The sequence below is a fragment of a genome (genome assembly GCF_019968985.1).
Source record: "MAG: Porospora cf. gigantea B chromosome Unknown PgB_NODE_36_length_59954_cov_119.657, whole genome shotgun sequence".
Lineage (NCBI taxonomy): Eukaryota > Apicomplexa > Conoidasida > Eugregarinorida > Porosporidae > Porospora > Porospora cf. gigantea B.
This window is the reverse complement of record NW_027178963.1, coordinates 42,919-59,802: the sequence shown is the minus strand read 5'-3', so window position 1 is coordinate 59,802 and position 16,884 is coordinate 42,919. Positions and strand designations below refer to the sequence as shown.

The window sequence follows — 16,884 nt, the reverse complement described above, 5'->3', positions numbered from 1 at the left end:
CACGGACTTCGCAAATTATCGCTACCATTGGACCTGAGGAGCCAGAGTCTTGCCGCGGAAGGCGCCATAGGAGGAGTGCCTCTCGAAGTCCCTCCAAGTCTAGACGTCGGCGGAAGCAGCGGAGCCAGTCCAAGGCTGGAGAGCGCCACCGGTCCCGGGATCGATCGCGGGGCAGCGAGCACCGGAAGCGTGATAAGCTCAAGCGTCTCATACACTCAGACCGTTAACATTCTTTATTTTCGTTCCTTTCGGAGGGCCCCCTTCTTCGAATTGCCTGCCGGCAGGGTCTTACGACCCTTTTCGCCTCGTCGGAGGGGCGACACCAGCTTCTGTAACTCAGGCTTGGACAGTACGACCAGGTCTGCAGGTACAGTGCCGTCAGCCGTCATGATAGCGGCAATCTGCGATATCTTGGCCAGATCTTCCTTCGCCTTCGCTGGGATCTTTGTCTCAAGTCCATTCACATTGGCTGTGATTACCAAGAACAACGCGTCCGCCTTATCCTTTATCAGGTATCCCTTCCGCTCGCCTTTCTCGGCTGCTTCGATTGATGTGCACTTTTTCAGGGCGTTATCGGCCTTGTTGAACGGCAGGACGAGCTGCTTGCCCTTGGTAGGGCACTCGTAGGTGACGCTTACCTCCGAAGAGTCCGGGTCGATTTTCACGCTCGACACGGTCATCGGAATCGTTTCGAAAATCTCCACACCGTCGTCGGATTGGAACTCGTAGTTCTTCCACTCACCACAGCCAGGCGGTTCGACCAGCTTACCTTTGGCCCCGTTCAAGAAATTTAGGATGGCATCACAACCATCAGGCACGTCTGGCAACTCTATCTTCCCAGCATGCTTGAGGCCCAGTGTGGCCTGAATAAACAGAGCGTTCCCAGCTCGCATATGCGAAACACACAACTTTCGCTTGCACAAGCGAAAGTGATGAAGGGGGTTGACAACAAATGCATCACACATGACCGGCTGGCAGGTTAGAGTGGTTACCAAAGCTGGTAGTCACTCCCAGAGCATTAGCATACCGTCCCAACCAGACGTGACCAGTTGGGAGTCGTGGTTGGGTCGCCATTGACAGCAGACGGACACCGAGTCATGACCAGGCATGGAGCGGAGCAGCTTGGCTGTTTTCCAGTTCCAGAAGTTGATACGACCTGTCACGTCACCCGACGCGAGCACATCGCCTGCGTTAGAGAAATGGGGCTGGATCGCGTAGCCAGAGCAAGCGTGGCCCCGGAACCGCTTCTTCCCTTGGAATCTAAAACGACCTTGACCCTCGTATGTGACGATCTGATTGTCCATCGATTGAAAGCAGACGAAGCGTCCACCCGGGTGCAGAGTTCCGGCTGGCATGGAGTGCATGTAAGGCTCCGCAATGCGTTTCACCACCACAGGAATTCCGAACTCCCAGACGAAGAGCATCTTATCGTCCGAGGTCGTCATCATCTTACGACCCTGGTCGCAGAAGGTCACCGTGTTAACGGACTCCAGATGCGCCCCGTATTCTTGCACTACGTTACCGGAGTTCGCATCGAACTGCAGCACTTTCTTGTGATCACACGCGGCCAGAACCAGGTTCTGCTGCTGGGGATCGGGGGGAACGGTGCAGCTGAAGGGGGTTTTCTCTGTGTCAAACCGCCTGATTATCTGGCCAGTCTCTGTGTCCCAAAGAATGACCTGGCAATCGTAGCCGCAGGAGTAAAATTTCGTCCCATCCGTTGTGAAGTTGACCTGCCTCACCGCTTCCGCGTGGCCGAGGTACGTTCTCATACACTTCCTTGAGTTATCTGTCTCCCAGATCTTGATCTGCCCGTCCATTCCGCTGCTTAGCAGCATGTGACCGTACTTTGGAAAGAACCTGACACATTGCACGGCCATCGTGTGTCCGACATACGTATAGAGTCGTCTCTTCGGTAGGTAAGCCTCAGAGTCCACCTCCTTGAAGTTGGGGGGCGGCGCGAGCCAGGAACGACCCTGGTAGTCCTTCTCGTGACGACCGTGAAAAATGGTGACTGGGCGGTCTTCAGCTGGACCGGCCCCGACCTTACGTGCCATGTATTCGTCGGGGAGAGTTCCCTCGGCCACTTTTCGACGTTTCTCCAGCACGTCCACGCCTGGGAGAACCTCCGGTCGGGCGCGGCGGGCCAGAGAGTGCCGATTGGCGTTCTTCAGCGGGTTCAGCAACACCCCAGCCTTGGGATTATCAGAGGGGTCCATAGCCCATCCCTGGTTCTGGAAGCTGAGGAACTGCTCGTCGAAGGCCACGTTGCTGATGTGGCTCCGTTCGTGGTGCCCCGCAGGAGTAGAGAACATTGTGTGCTCCACAGGCTTTGAGCTCCAGATGTTGGTTCTCGTCGCCCCTGCGATTGGTCGATGAAGCACTTCCGCCTTAGGGTTGGTGTATACGGTTACTTTCGTAGGGTCGAGTCGACGCTGTTGCTTGGCCGAGTCCAATAACAAGTCCACCTCAGGGGAGCAGTTCACAACAGGGAGGTCAACTGGCACTGATGGCTTAGACGCGACTGCGGCGTCGTCGTCGGAAGAGTCGTACCCGACCAACATTGACAAATCGAGAATTTTACGGGACACACTCTTTAGACACCCTCAACACTCGTGGCCTGATTTCTGACAAAAGAAAACCTCCCAGACACGTATCTGGAATTAAATCGTGAACATGTGTTTCAGATGGTATCTAAACCTCTCCCGCTCCACAAATCGTGGGCCGGGGCCCTCCATAACAGTCTTCGTAGGGCGGTGCTGCATCGCACACAGAGCAGGCTACTGGCTCTATGTCACTACTTCGCAGTTTGTATTTGGACATTTTCCAAGGAAGTCGAAATGACCGAGGAAATCTCCCCCAAAGCATTCCCCTTGGCCAACTCCGAGCTCCAGAACCGAGTCCTGGACCTGGTTCAACAATGTCACTCGTACAAGCAACTTCGCAAGGGAGCTAACGAGGCCACCAAAGCGCTGAACCGTGGCGTAGCCGAGGTCGTGGTGCTAGCCGCAGACGTGGAGCCGATCGAGATCCTTCTGCATCTCCCTCTCCTCTGTGAGGACAAGGACGTTCCCTACGTATTCGTCCGCTCTAAAGCCGCGCTCGGACGAGCTTGTGGCGTGTCGCGGTCGGTGATCGCGGCGGCGATAACTGCCAAGGACCAGTCCAACCTGTCTACTCAAATCACTGACGTCCGCAATCACATTGAATCGATAATGGTGTAACAACTCCCCGCATACCCCACAGTCGTTTATTGTAGAGGACTGTCTATTGTAAAATCCGAATGCTCTTTCGTCTAGTGGGCTTCTTTGGTCTCGCGTTGCTGTGTACAGCTGGTGACACGACTCTAGCAATCCGAGCAACCGCTCAACGGGTGAAGTTGTTGGTGTGTGACACCGGATTCGACTATGATCCTGACCAAAAGAGTTGCATCAAGGAGGAAGAGTACTTCCCCAATGAGATATGCACGACCGGCGCACACCATAATCACCAGTGCACATCCGTTACCCCAGCTAGCACCGTTTGTCCTGATGGCTTCTCTGTAGAAGGCACCGAGTGCGTCCAGCGAACGACGTTCCCCCCCAGCGAGAAGTGCCTTCCAGGGCAGGTGCAGGGTGAGTCTTACTGCCTCGAGAGGAATTCTGCTCCTGTTAAATCCATATGCGAGTTCCCAGCATACGAGCTGGACGGCCAGTGCGTTCGGGACGCGCCAAGGTGCAAAAAGGGCTGGCGTCTGGCAGGCGACGACTGTGTCACCAGCAATGTGGTCTGCCCCAGGGGCAATGTTGACGGAGAGGAGTGCTACCTCGACTCCACGTGTCCAGGCGGGCAGTGCTACGTCTGCGACCGCGAGAAGCTGCTCATGCGCCTGGAGACCAGGTCCGCCTCTGACAGCAAGACTCGCCTCAGATCCAGTAAGATGGGCTCACTGGATGTGTGCGGAACCCAGCCATGTTTGGTCCGTCGACAGTTCATCTCCTCAGACGAGTCGGCCTTTCTACGTCCACGAACATGCATGATGCATCTGGAAACTGCTCCGGAGGTCGTCACCGAGCCGGTGGAGCGGACTGCCCACTGCACCGGCCAGGGCACAACTAACGACTGCTACGAACTGCGGCGGCACGTCTTTACGCCGTCGTGCCCACCCAACGCCCAATTGAGGTGTTCTGATGGCCGCTGTCAATGTACAGCAGTCAGAAAAAAACCCGGCGTCTTGGGGTGCAAGGCGGGGTCTACCCTGCGCGGAAAGGTCTGCGTGACCTCCTCGACCCCCGCGTTGGTCTGCGCGGAGACAGATACTCTACTCAAAGGCGTTTGCGTGAAGGTCATTCAGAAACCTGTGATCGTCCAAACCAGTGTCACAGTTAACTGTGTGGGCAAACGCTGCGTAGCCGGTACAGTGGCATCGAATATCTCTGCTGAGAACTCGATGGACCACGCTGAGCTGGCTACGGACCCAACCTCAACGCCCCTCGTAGACCACACTGAGCTGGCTACGGACCCAACTTTTACACCCCTCGTGGACCACGCTGAGCTGGCTACGGACCCAACCTCAACGCCCCTCGTAGACCACGCTGAGCTGGCTACGGACCCAACCTCTACACCCCTCGTAGACCACGCTGAGCTGGCTACGGACCCAACTTCTACACCCCTCGTGGACCACGCTGAGCTGGCCATGGACCCAACCTCTACACCCCTCGTAGACCACGCTGAGCTGGCTACGGACCCAACTTCTACACCCCTCGTAGACCACGCTGAGCTGGCTACCGACCCAACCTCTACACCCCTCATGGAACGCTGAGCTGGCTATGTACCACGCTGAACAGGCGATGGACTACGTTAAATTGCCTCTGCCTCGCCTCTAACCTCCATTGGACGGACCATAGACCAATTGACACCTCCCCCCACTGCTACGCCATGGACCAAGCAAAGCTGGCCATGGAACAAGTTGGCTCACACCTCAGGACCCCGCTGCCGCACTAACACTCATCGTGGACCATAAGTGACAGGCGGCGTCCAAGGTACACGCAGGATCGAGGTCTGAGACGGACTCGAACCCAATGAGAAAGCTGAGACGTGTTTTGTGGTACGTACATTAAACTCTACCAAGCTTTTTCTTGATTGGCCACGCTCTATTCTTTAGAATCTGAAACGTGACGCGAGTCCTAGCACCCCCAAGCGAATTCCTACAGGTGACGACGAACGTAGTTCTTGGCATCCCTGCCGACTTGGCAGGTATAGTGCCAGTAATACTTCCCGTTGAGCAGTCGAAATGGAGAAAGCTCGGCAGTCGAGGGTGAACTGTCCAAGTCAACGTCTCAGGATCCACCTGAGGGACCAGGACAGGTGACATGTTGACCTTGGCATCTGGCGGAAAGCTCACACAGGGCCAGGGGTCGTGGGTGTCTGGGAAGTAAGCTCGCGGTATTATGTATCGCAGAGATCTCATGCGCATGGTGGTGGAGGTGTCGTCCTTCTCGGCGGCTGGTACGGAGTCTGCGTCCGGCTGCTGATTCTCGAGACCGCCAAAGAGGCATTGGATTTTGTCTTCCACCGACGCTCTAACTTCGTCAAGGTCGTTCGTGGCTTGTCTCTGCAGCCCTGCAGCGCCCGCCAATGCGAGAACAGATTGAATCGCGGAGGACATGCCCGACCTAGCCCCGTTGAAGGACGAGAACGCCAATCCGATGAAGGCGAAGAACAGCACGAGGCCGAGCGCAGTGATGGTGATCAGAATGACCTGCTTGGATAGCGTGACCTCCACAGCCTCTTCCACGTACAGTGGGAGAAACTGCTTGAACAGGACCTGGAACCCGCCAAGCAACTCCAGAAGCGACAGAGACTTGTCGTCATTAAAGTCCATCAGGTCGAACATGCGCTTCAACTCGCGGAATGGGAACTGCAGTTGCATCTTCGCGAGGAGGTCACCCAGCAGCTCGAAACTCATCCCTTCGAGGGAACAATCAGTCAGAACACGAGCGATGTCTTCCGACCGGAAGAGGCCGTATGTATTGGTGGGCGTGCAGGCCAAAACCTCCGATAGGATGTTGTCGGGAACGGGGACCTGGAGAAACATCTTGAACAGCACGGCCATGCCATCGGATGACAGGCCGCTGGTGAGCATTTTGGGCAGCTGTACGCGAAGGCTCTCCAGTTGAACGACCTTACCTTTTGTTGGATCTAAGCCAAGGTCGTCCATCTCTACTCGGAGGTAGAACAAATTCTGATTCAGCCACTCTAGCGGTATTTCCACAGAGGCTGAGGGTCGCAGACCAGCACGCTCCGAGTCACCCAGGAACGGAAGGAAGTCCGAGACTTCCATGGGGTCCTTAGTGAAATCATCCCACATCCGGCGTATTCCGCCTTCAGAGGCATCGTTGCCCAAGATCCGGAGGAGTCTTCGGAAGAACCCGAAATTGACGAACCCCTTGTAACCCACAACACTGGTTAGTGGGGCGTCGAATGCAACCACGGCTCCCATACAATCCACAGGCTGCAGAAAGATGCTCACCAGTGCCTGTGCTACGTGTGTCACTGGAATGAAGTGTCGCATCAGTCCCGTCGACAACTCGCGGTCGATGTAGCTGTTGACCAGGAGCCACAAGACAGAGCTGTGATTCAACCCTATTGACATTTGGCACTTGACCAGTGTCTTGTGGAAGAGCTCGAAGGATGTGCTCAGGCAGCGACTCTCTTCCCCTTGGGGCGGTTTGTCGTGGTAGTAAGCTTCCTGTATGCGAGAAACGAACTCAGTTAATTGCGAGCGCACCATGAATCCGTGTGATCCGGAACACATAGCTCCTATCTGGCGGCTCAGAAAAGTGTCCTGTTGCATCATCTGCTCCCGCAGAGAGGTCCAATCGAAGTAACGATGCTCACGCAGATAGGGCTGACTCAGGTGCAGTACAGTAGAGTCAGACTCGATATCACATAGGGATGCTGCCCTTGACAGCGACAACGACTCGTCGATATTGGCGTCGTTAAACTTTCTGTCATCATTGCGAAGATTATCTAAGTCGCCTTGGGACACCAATGCCGCGACAGAGAAACTGGTCCCGGCGACTTTCAAGTGCTGGAGACACGCACCCAGGCTGGCCACATGTAGCCTCGTGTCGTTCAGCAGCAGGAGGGCCTCGTCCGCTAAGTGTACGGGTAGAAAGCAAGACCCATTAGACAGCTCATCATACACCTTCCGTACCTTCATCATATTTCGGTGAAGGTGTGATTCGGACCTGGCGGATCCGACAAACGACACGCTTTGGCTGCGGGGCTGAGCGAAAGACTTCTCCCGGGTCATAGGACGTCTTGTCGGTCCCGAGAGCTTATAGACCGCCTCCTCTATCCACTCAGGTGCCTGCTGTGACGTAGTGACCACGGAGCCTGGTATTTCGTCCAGCACGAGGTTGATCCCCAACAGTCGGAGCAGCATGATAAAGGCGTCAAACCACAGATGCTCCGTGACTATGCTGCGTACGACGCCTACAACGTCCTCTACCGCGAGACGGGTGGCGTTGGCGCTGGTAAACTTCTCGATACTCCGCGCTATGAGTCGGAAGCACTCCTTACTTCGAGGCTGAGCGATTGGAGTCACGCGAGTGGGTACGCCGTTTACACGGTGTAGACCGGGCATCAGGCACTGGGATTGGTCCTGAGCTTCTACATCCGCCTTCCTCTCGATTCCAGGTGTGGTGAGTCGAGGCGCTGGTTTTCCGCATCTGAAGACGTGCATTGACACCAGCTCCTCCCACACATCATGCAGATAGAGAACTCCCGCCTCCACAAGGATAACGGTGACGACTGCTACACGAATTTTCATGTCCGTACCGACATTACTCGTTGTCGAAACCTCGAATGCCAATGCTAACTGGTCTCGAATCAGCTGACGATGGCTGACCTGGTACTCAAGCAAGAATGACACCACGTGGTGGGCCGTCTTTGGAGGGTATGCGACAGCGATGTCGGCGTTGCTCTCGTGCACCTCAGATGCGGACAAGTTGATGCGGTCACTGACCAGTCTGACCGCCTTGGCCCCGATTTCTGACGGCCAGACGTAGTCTACGAACTTAACCACCCCCTGGCCCACGACAGAGGGTTCGAACATCGAGTCGTAGCAGTTCTCGAAGGCGGCCTCCATCTCGGACTGCGAATCCATTTGCAGCGTTTTGATCAGTGTCGTCAGCAGCGACAGCTTCTCCGACGAGGGTCCCCCGCGCCTGTCATTCACGCCAACCACCGCCTCTCTGCCAAATACAGGTGCGTACATAGCAAGATGTGTTTCCAAGATCTTGCTAGCAACAAAGGGAACGTCGGATAGGAGGTCGTCCGCCACGCGACCTCTGGACTGTTGAGTTGCATGCTCGAATATCTTTTTTAGCTTGCGGGCATTGGTGCTGCGCTCTAACACTTTTCGGACGAAGTCGTGGTCGGCCTCCTCGTCGAGGACGTAGACCTCGTCGTCCACGCTCGACGACTCGCTGGCGTCGTTCTCAGGTTCGCTGTCCGCAAACTGCAAGTTCTCCCCGTCCGACACCTCGTCAACGTTCGACAGGGCAAGTGACCTATCCAGGGGGGGAAAAAGCTGCTCGAAGTCCTCATCGAGTTCGTCTACATTCCGGTAGAGCTTCAACAAGTCCTTCATGTGGATGCCCTTCTTGTAGTCGATTCGAACATTCCAATCCTGGGCGAACGAGGCGCATAGCTCCTTGAACGTTCGCTGTCCCGTTCTCCATTCTGTTTTGTGTAGAGTGGTACAGAAAGCCTCGAACTCCTCAGCATCCATGTAGGAGTCATGTTCGGAGTTAAAGTGCTCGAACACCATCATGATCTTCACGGATATGGGGATTGTCTCTGCCGGTGGATACCCCAGAGTGACGAGAATGGCGTGCTCGTAGGCCTTGTCTGAGCCCCCATTTTCCACTTGGTACCCGTACCTCGGACCATAGATGACCCCGTCGCTCAGGAGGGCCACGTCTCCGCCGGAGAGAAGGCCGACTACGTGGTCCTTCCAGCACTGGGTGTCCGCAATGGAGGCTAACCGTGACGCAGGGGAAACGCCAGAGCTCAGTTTGAACTCTTCCAAGGCGGGTGAAGTGCCGTCAGACAGCATTACAAACTTCTGGTCGTAAGAGGTGACCTTATCGAAGTGTGGAGTGCACAGACGTTCACGGTGAAGTCGCACGCGCTCGTCGATGTCCCCGCTTGCGGCCTCGTCGAATGGCGCTGTACGCTGCAACATGAAGAGCTGCTTCGTCAGGCGCCTCTTTTCACGCAGCTCCACACGGATTCGTTGGGTGAAATATGAAATCTTGCTGTCCTCGTTGCCGGTCTGGGCTGTGAACGGAACCTCCATCTTCTCGAACCAACGGTCCAACGCCACTGAGAGCAGCAGGTCGACGTTGGTGTTGATGTAGTCCTCAACTATTTTGCGAGAGCTGTCAAAGTTGTGCCAGACCATGTAGACAACCGTCACCAGCGAACCGATCATAACGATGTAGGGCATGAATGTGTCCGCGTTCACGAGCACGCCGACCAGGAACCACAGAAAAAACATCACGAAGAAGCCCACATCTACGAATGCGAACACCAACGTGTGTGTCACACCAAAGCGGTCCAGGACCCGAGCTGGGACAGGTGCAAAGAGTCTAATGTCGGGGCCAAGAACCACTATGACCACCATGCAGGTCACGTGAGTGCATAGCAGAACGAAGGTCAACTTCATGGTAGGGGTCATCCACATGAACGACGCCCAGAAGGAGTCTTCGAAGGCCAGGTCGGAGAGGTTGCGGCGGTACCCAGGCTCCAGCCGCGCGACTACGTCTATTTCAACTGCTAGTCGTTCCTCGAACGCCAATAGCGCCATAGATATGACAGGGAAGGCGCATAGGGCACATATGCGAAAGCAGAGCAATGCGAGCGTCACCACAATGCCAGACGCGCGCTCCACGGCAAGACCACCGGTGATAAGTAACCGGCGCTGGGAAAAACGGCTAGCCTTGCTGAGGGGCCAACGACTGGTCGAGGACGACACCTCTGTCGAGGAGGAGAACCGGGACGTTCCGCAGTTCTGTAAGTACTGAGAACGGCCCAGTACGCTGAATCTCGCCGGCAATCGTCGAAGCACCGATTTGACGCTGTCAAGGATAGGTCTGTGGTAGGCGATGTCGTAGCTGAGAAGGCTGTGATGCATGCTGCTCATCCACGTGTTTGGCGACGGGTCAATCTGACATCCCTCCACAATCACCACACGGGCAGACACCGACTTGTACACCTCCAGCTGGTGTCCCTGCGAAAACTGTGAGAGACCTGCTAACCGCGACTTCTGCAAGGAGGAGGAATGCAGCACCATCTTCGAGAAGGACGACACAACGCATTGGCCTGGCGTGTGGAAGTACACCACTGATGCATCCTCGAAGGGCAGCCGATGCCGAAGGTTTTTGCAGATCCGCAGGCTATACTCGGCTGTGTGGTAGTCCCAATCACTACCCAAGTTTTCTGGGCTTATACGCTCCATTTCAAGAGTGTGTGAACGACAAAAACCGGCGTATGCCATCTCCAACTCGCACAACGGCAGCACCTTGACAATAAAGAAAGTGTTCGTCTGACACGTGATGAACTCTGGATGATATCGTAACAACTGCCTGCTGGTGGCAGAAGGCAGCTCCTCCCACGGCAGAATGGTCAAGACGATGTAGACTTCCAGAGACGACTGCAACTCTGAGAATGACACGTCGGCGATCCAGTTGAAGCTTCCAGTATTAGGGACGGGGTGGCCAAATTGAACCGGGTCCAGCAGCTCATCGGTGGCGTTATCCATAAGATACAGATAGACCTGACTGGGCGCGTGATCACTGGGCCATTTCCATCTGAGGACCATAGAGCTGCCTTGCAGGACGGGGTTGGCGGGCACATCAAGCAGGAAGTACGGGCGGAGTCTCGGCGTTGATGGGTGGACGTGCGCGTTGATTGCACCGCCCTTACGGAGCTTTTTGGAATCTAATGGGACCTCGGAGCATTCCACATGGCGGATAAACCGGCGAAGGTCTCGCATACACAGACCTAAGCCCAGCTCTCCCGAAAATCCCGAGGTGGAGTGTGAGAGCATGACAGTGAACGGCATGGAGTCCATTCCTTGGCGCCACAGGTCCAAGACCAGCGACCCCAAAGTGAAGAAGCTAATGGAGCCTGTGGCCAGTAGTTGGCCGGTGACTGACTCCAGCACCTCGAACGAGATGCTGGTTTGACTGGTCCGAGTGCGCTCCAAGGTGAAGGTCTGAGTCGGCTGCGCCTCGAGCAGCACTAACCCATCAGTCCGGCACTGCGCAGACGCCTCTCGATGACTGACTGACTTCGGAATAGCGGCCAGGTGGATCTCGTCGAAAATCTTGCGGCCGGTGCGAAGGCTCAACTCGAGTGCTTGAGCGCTGTTCTTCCCGATGAACGCCCTAATTGTGTAGTGCCTCGCCTTGGCCTCGGGTTTCCCCCTATTAAGGTCGTCTGCATCGTTGGGAAGATGAACCAGCATGCTGATGCTTCCCAGTTCCATGGGCACACTGAACGCCGATACGTGCCTGGTGTGCAAGCTAAGGAATGTCACCAAACTCGAAACCTTGGCTGGAGCAAATAAGCGTAGCATCTCAATCGGATAATAGCTGAAGGTGAGAGCATCTGTTGGTGAGACCTCCGAGGACCAGTTGGATGTGTCCATAATTCGGCCAGATCTGCTCACGAAGGAAATCCTCACACGGTAGTTGAACTGAGGGTCCAGCTCATAGGTCTGCTTTATGGGACTGCCACTGTCTGCGATGTTCTTTGCCGGCACGAACACCTCCTTCTGCTGCAGCGTGCCCATGACCTTCGACTCCACCAAGGAGAATGGCACATAAAGGAACACCTCCCGAGACCGACTGCTATGTGTTAAGCGGAAAAACGCATTGTGGACCCATTCAACGCTGGGAAACTTCTCGAACCACCAGTGGGCCCACGTCTGGCTCTTGACCTTTTGTGCGGCTTTCGGACTTAGCAACGGCGTGATCTCCGCGTCTAACACCTGGGAATCTGTAGCTTGGCTCAGCGTTTCCATTTCAAGAGGCACTGCGGGAGGCGCACCAAAGTCATGAGAAACCACTGCTGAGATTTGAATTCCGAGTCTGCCGTTGCTTTTCTCGTCGAACCGTAGTCCGCTGTTCCAGAGAATATTGAAACCGTGACACGGATGCTGCACAGGAGTCACCAATATGTTCCAGTCGGCCTCGTTGATCGTCTGGTCAGCGAAGTTCATTTTGGACCCGACTATTTCGTGGGCTAGACGGTGGCTTAGCGTGCGCTGGACGCTAATCTTCTTCGACCGTTCCGTCAGGAAGCTTGTGGCGTGAGTATACACCACCCAAACTGTGATGCCGGCGGCAGCCACTGAGGCTGTCAGATTGATGGCGGCGGCGACGTTGAAAGCCAGTGAGTCGCGCGATACAGACACTCGGCGTACATTGACCGCATTGTTGTCCACGCTGAAGTTAAACTCCTCTCGGGACTCCTGTTGATGGTCATCCAGAGATGCCATGCATGTCCACACGAACCGATCGGATTGTGTCTTAATCAGTTGCATGGTGCGGGTCCGCCAAAGCGCCAGGAACGCGTCCTCAAGCAGGCTGCGGGGACAGAGACCGTTGGGGGTGATGGCTCCCACATCCAGTCCTGGGAAATGGGGCTGGTACCGTTCACGAAGCTGCTTGTCCTCGTCGTCCGCTAGAGCCTGTTGCAGCAGAGGGTCTCTCCGACGACTGGAGTCGTCGTCGTCGTCATCGTTGTCACCACCTAGCTGGTCCAAGAGGTCACCAGGGTCGGTGTCGTCTCCGAAAGGAACGAGTTGCAGGCGGCGACCGCGCCACTTGAATTTATCCACCCACTTCTCGTCTAACGAAGTTGTCGTTGGTGGGGAGGTAGTCGTTGCGGAGAGCTGCTCTGAAAATGCTTTGAAGAAGCGGCTAGCGCGACTAGCACTTGGGCCCGCAGAGACCTTCGTTGAAGCTGGCACCGTCTCCCGAGAAGTAATGTTTTCCCAGGAGCCGACCAGGTTACTTTTCACGTAATCATAGACGTCAGGTCTCCTGATTGGACCCATCAGCTTGGACAGACCTTCATCTACTTTTTGGAAGTCGCGACAAATCATGCCCACGACGTGGGCGTCCACAACGATGGTCCGTGGAGCCAGCATGCCGCCGCTGAGCGTAAGAAACCAGTTGTTGGCTGTGAGAAACGCGTCCGAGGATAGAAAGCGCCACAGCCCTCGCGGCACGAGCTGGCTTCCGAGCATGGACAGGCCAGCCACCCAGGGCCCCTTCTCTTCGTGAATGAAGTGGTCTATAGTTGCCAGCTTAAACCCGCCCATATCAAGAAGGTGCGGGCGGTACAGCTGCTCCACGCCAGCCCAGGTCTGTAGGTACATACGGTGGACCTCGTCCTTGTGCTCAGTGTTCCGAGCGGTCCCATAGAAGGCCACCTCCTTGCCGTCTACGTGGAGGAGTACTCGTCGGGGGTTTACGTCTAGCGGCCGGCCGCCTTCAGCGTGGACACGCGCAACGTAGGGAGTTTTGGGATCCAGCTTGCTGAATGCTCCAGCTCGCGACTTGACCTTGACGCTGTGGCCCTTGAGCAATGAGCGACTAAGGGTGTCAGCATTCATCGAGATTTCCATCTGCATGCTGGACTGCAGCACCACTGGCACCGACCGCGAGAGGATTGCTACGTTAGGAGACCCGTACCGCTCTGGGAGATCGTCCATTGCAAACTGCAGCTCACCGTCGCCGACGACGAAGTTGGCGCGAGGAGCGCCTACGTTCACCAGGTTTATCCGTGCGTGGAGAGCGGCCAGCTGCGTGGTGACTTTCCGCTGAACATACGTTGACGGCAGTACCAGCGAAGATCGGCACGTCTGCATTCACGTTCATCATGCGATCTCCGGGTTCGAAAAGGATGTCTAGGTAGTCGAACTCAAATTCAGGCGCCAGCAAAAATTGGACCGCGCAAGTCCAGTAAGGCGACGACTCCTCCATAGACACGTGGACATGCAGTTCGCCCGAGGCAGGTATTTGGGACTCCTGAGCTGCGCGGCGCGCTTGACGCAAGAACGTCTGCTCCAAGCTGTGCGTTAAGGTCTCCCAGATAGTGGGGGCGGCCTCCCATTGCGAGTCCTGGAGGAACCGCGGGAAGACACCTTGCGAGGGCTCGCTCTGGTAGTCCGTCCATCTGATCGCAACCGCGTCGTCGTCTGCCATATGCTGCCAACCGCGAACGGTGACCCTTGAGTGTTGTGTTGTGCGACTGAAATGGACGTTGCAATTGCGGACGGAAACCGTTACGTTAGATCGGTTAGGTAACAGAACTGAGCTGTTGACTGTGAGCCTGCGTAATCCCGAAACCGACCTCTCACTCTCTTCTGAAGACATAGACCGACGCGCAGCTCAGCGCAGAACCCAGAAGTGTAACCAGGAGTGCAAACCAGTGGAGTTTCGACTTGAAGTACGGAGCAATAGGAATCCCAGGGTGAATACCCACATTCCGAACGTAAGTCGTCGTCAGCGGCGCCGAAGTGGCCTCGACGAAACTCGAGCTGTCGTTGCTTTCGAAGGGGTAAGAGATGTTTGTGGAGTGGTCTGAGATGGTAGCCCGGGGGGAAGAGGTTGATGAGGTCTGCGTGGCCCTGTGCAGAAGACCTCACTTCGTTGCTGGTTTCGTTGGGTGTGTTCTGCCGGCCAAACCAATCATGCACGCGATTTCTAAGCGCCTGGAATTTGGCGCTGCGGTGGTTTTCCGTGGGCACCCTCGGGGTCCTCGTCCCTCGAGTCATAGCTCAAATTACGTCATTATTACACACTTCTTGTAACACTAACGAAGCGTCTGAGTGCGCGTGGTGTGTAGGGAGGGACCGTCTTCAGTTTGTCCGCCAGTTTGTAGGCCACTTCCCCTTCGCTTGTTGTAGCTTCGTGGGCATCCATATCTATGAGAAAGCACTGCAGAGTGGCGTCTGCGGTAACGTCGAGCAGGTTCAGGATCTGGCTGGAGAGGATGCACGACGCGATGGTGCACATTACCGTAAACCCAACACGGGAGTCCATCCCTTCAGTCATAATGTACACGAAATATGCGGTGGCAGTCGTCGTCAGCAGCGCGCCCAAAAGACGTAGGATTCTTGACAGCGTGAAGCACAACAGCAGTCGACTCGGGTGATTTCGAAGCAAGCTGGATGAGTCTGCGACGTCGAGCTCACTTGACTGCGTTAGCGGAGGACTTTAGAAACGGATCGCTGAGCAGCGCCACTTGCACGTAGGCGTGAGAAGACATCAGAACGAGGCCTTTCTCCAAACAGGCGAGACAGGCCCCGCAGCGGCGAGAGGAGCGGCCGGACGAAGCACCTCGCCCCGGACGGGTCTTGTGTTTCAGTTGGGTCACTCTGCGGGAAATGAAGTTGAAGAGCAAGCGGACAGCTTTGGTGAGAAGCACCATGAGGGATCCTAGGGCCGCCGATCCTACGTGGTACAGCGAGGACTTCATCGCTCTACACGCCACACAAGGCACCGACTTCCTCCCCTTCTGGTCATACGGCTGAAAGTACCAGCGAGCCACCATTTGGGACACCATAATATGTCGGAAGGCCCGGAGGAACGTCAAGCACCAGCAAGCGAGCAACGTGCTGAGAACTAGCGCAACGACGAGCTGCTTCCTGGGTGGGTGGCTCCCCAACAGCCACAGGACCCAGACCAGCACGTAAACCAACACGCCGATGTCTGCGCCGAGGCTGACCACCGGCACTAACATGATGTCCACAGAGTCCACAAATGGTTTTAGGGAAGCCTTGATAATGGCTGTGGCTTCCTTTACGCGTCGTCGAATACCAAAGAGCACCGAGCCGATGACGAGAGAAGTTCCGAAACATACCAGAGCCAGCAGACTCAGTAGTGCGACGGTAACCGATCCTTCCACATTTGTTACCAGCCAGTAACAAATCCCTCCCCCCAGGGACGCGAAGAACGTAGGTAGAATCAACACGGCCAGCGCAAGCATAGGCTTCGCTAAGAAGTGCGTCATTACCAGGAACAACACGCTCAGGAGGACCGTCAGCGCGCAAGCCACGCTGACCAGAATCCACTGCTCCACCAGTATCCGAACTACCTGTCCCACAGATCCAACGACGAACGCAGACCATGTGCCATTCCAGTCGCCTTCCAAGTCCAGCAACGACCATACAGAGTGCAGAATGCTGTCGTGCATCCGCGGAACACAGAAGCGCCCAGCAAGGGATATCATCGGACCGGGGTAGGGGGCGCACAGGAAATCGAGCTCCTCGTAAGCGCAAGGCACCATCGGAATAGGTGACGGCGGAGAGAAGGAGGAGGCGAGGGGGGAAGCTGTCGAAGAGAGGTCTTCCACAAGCGGGGGGAGTCCTGCCTGCGTTGAAACGGCTGGGATTCCGCTAGGCTGTTCCACAAGCCGTCGTTGAAGGTCAAAGGCGTTGCAGCCATCGCTGCACACACGTATGTATGCCCGACGCCGTTGGAGCTCTGGTAGTACGGCCCAGTCTGCCTGGGGTGTGCGACGCATCCACTCGAGCACAGTCAGCTCCCCATTATAGTGGGCCACCCTCATATCCTTGAGCATGGTTATGTTTAGAGACAGTGTTAGCGTCGGTCGTGCCGCAGTGCAGGGCTCCCCTAGATAATCAGTCCCGCCAAAGGACAGGCCCTTGGCTTGGAGAAAATTCTACGTGCATGCGGCTGCTTCACATACCTTAAGCCCCAGTCCGGCGTGCAATGTACAACAGCCGAGGAACAACAGAAGAGCAAACAAGTCTGTGCAAGACCTCGTCTTTACGGGGCCGAGGTAGCGCGCAGG

The 16,884-nt window shown here is 55.9% G+C and overlaps 6 protein-coding genes across 10 annotated transcripts; 2 read left to right on the top strand and 4 right to left on the bottom strand.

Moving 5' to 3' along the window:
- Window positions 1-233: 233 nt before the first annotated feature.
- On the bottom strand, window positions 234-893 carry KVP17_003677 (uncharacterized protein; the record flags this gene model as incomplete). Its single annotated transcript, XM_068521249.1, has 1 exon — window positions 234-893. One exon carries the CDS (start codon window positions 891-893, stop codon window positions 234-236), a length of 660 nt encoding a protein of 219 aa, XP_068374966.1.
- Window positions 894-1,004: 111 nt separating this feature from the next.
- On the bottom strand, window positions 1,005-2,564 carry KVP17_003647 (uncharacterized protein; the record flags this gene model as incomplete). Its single annotated transcript, XM_068521197.1, has 1 exon — window positions 1,005-2,564. The coding sequence occupies one exon, from the start codon at window positions 2,562-2,564 to the stop codon at window positions 1,005-1,007; it is 1,560 nt and encodes a 519-aa protein (XP_068374917.1).
- A 123-nt stretch (window positions 2,565-2,687) lies between these two features.
- KVP17_003675 (uncharacterized protein) lies at window positions 2,688-3,224 on the top strand (the record flags this gene model as incomplete). Of its 2 annotated transcripts, none has more annotated exons than XM_068521246.1 (1): window positions 2,688-3,224. In XM_068521246.1, one exon carries the CDS (start codon window positions 2,688-2,690, stop codon window positions 3,222-3,224), a length of 537 nt encoding a protein of 178 aa, XP_068374963.1. The 2 variants fall into 2 exon arrangements, with proteins under 2 accessions (XP_068374963.1, XP_068374964.1); XM_068521247.1 differs by having other exon boundaries at window positions 2,841-3,224.
- Window positions 3,225-3,283: 59 nt separating this feature from the next.
- On the top strand, window positions 3,284-4,801 carry KVP17_003652 (uncharacterized protein; the record flags this gene model as incomplete). Its single annotated transcript, XM_068521204.1, has 1 exon — window positions 3,284-4,801. One exon carries the CDS (start codon window positions 3,284-3,286, stop codon window positions 4,799-4,801), a length of 1,518 nt encoding a protein of 505 aa, XP_068374924.1.
- Window positions 4,802-5,095: 294 nt separating this feature from the next.
- Window positions 5,096-14,842, bottom strand: KVP17_003663 (uncharacterized protein; the record flags this gene model as incomplete). Of its 2 annotated transcripts, XM_068521227.1 has the most annotated exons (4): window positions 5,096-13,867; window positions 13,896-14,397; window positions 14,426-14,685; window positions 14,714-14,842. In XM_068521227.1, the coding sequence occupies 4 exons, from the start codon at window positions 14,840-14,842 to the stop codon at window positions 5,096-5,098; spliced, it is 9,663 nt and encodes a 3,220-aa protein (XP_068374945.1).
- Window positions 14,843-14,861: 19 nt separating this feature from the next.
- Window positions 14,862-16,650, bottom strand: KVP17_003665 (uncharacterized protein; the record flags this gene model as incomplete). Of its 3 annotated transcripts, XM_068521232.1 has the most annotated exons (2): window positions 14,862-15,234; window positions 15,263-16,650. In XM_068521232.1, the coding sequence occupies 2 exons, from the start codon at window positions 16,648-16,650 to the stop codon at window positions 14,862-14,864; spliced, it is 1,761 nt and encodes a 586-aa protein (XP_068374950.1). The 3 variants fall into 3 exon arrangements, with proteins under 3 accessions (XP_068374950.1, XP_068374948.1, XP_068374949.1); XM_068521230.1 differs by lacking the exon at window positions 15,263-16,650 and having other exon boundaries at window positions 14,862-15,122; XM_068521231.1 differs by lacking the exon at window positions 14,862-15,234 and having other exon boundaries at window positions 15,259-16,650.
- Between the last annotated feature and the right edge of the window lie 234 nt (window positions 16,651-16,884).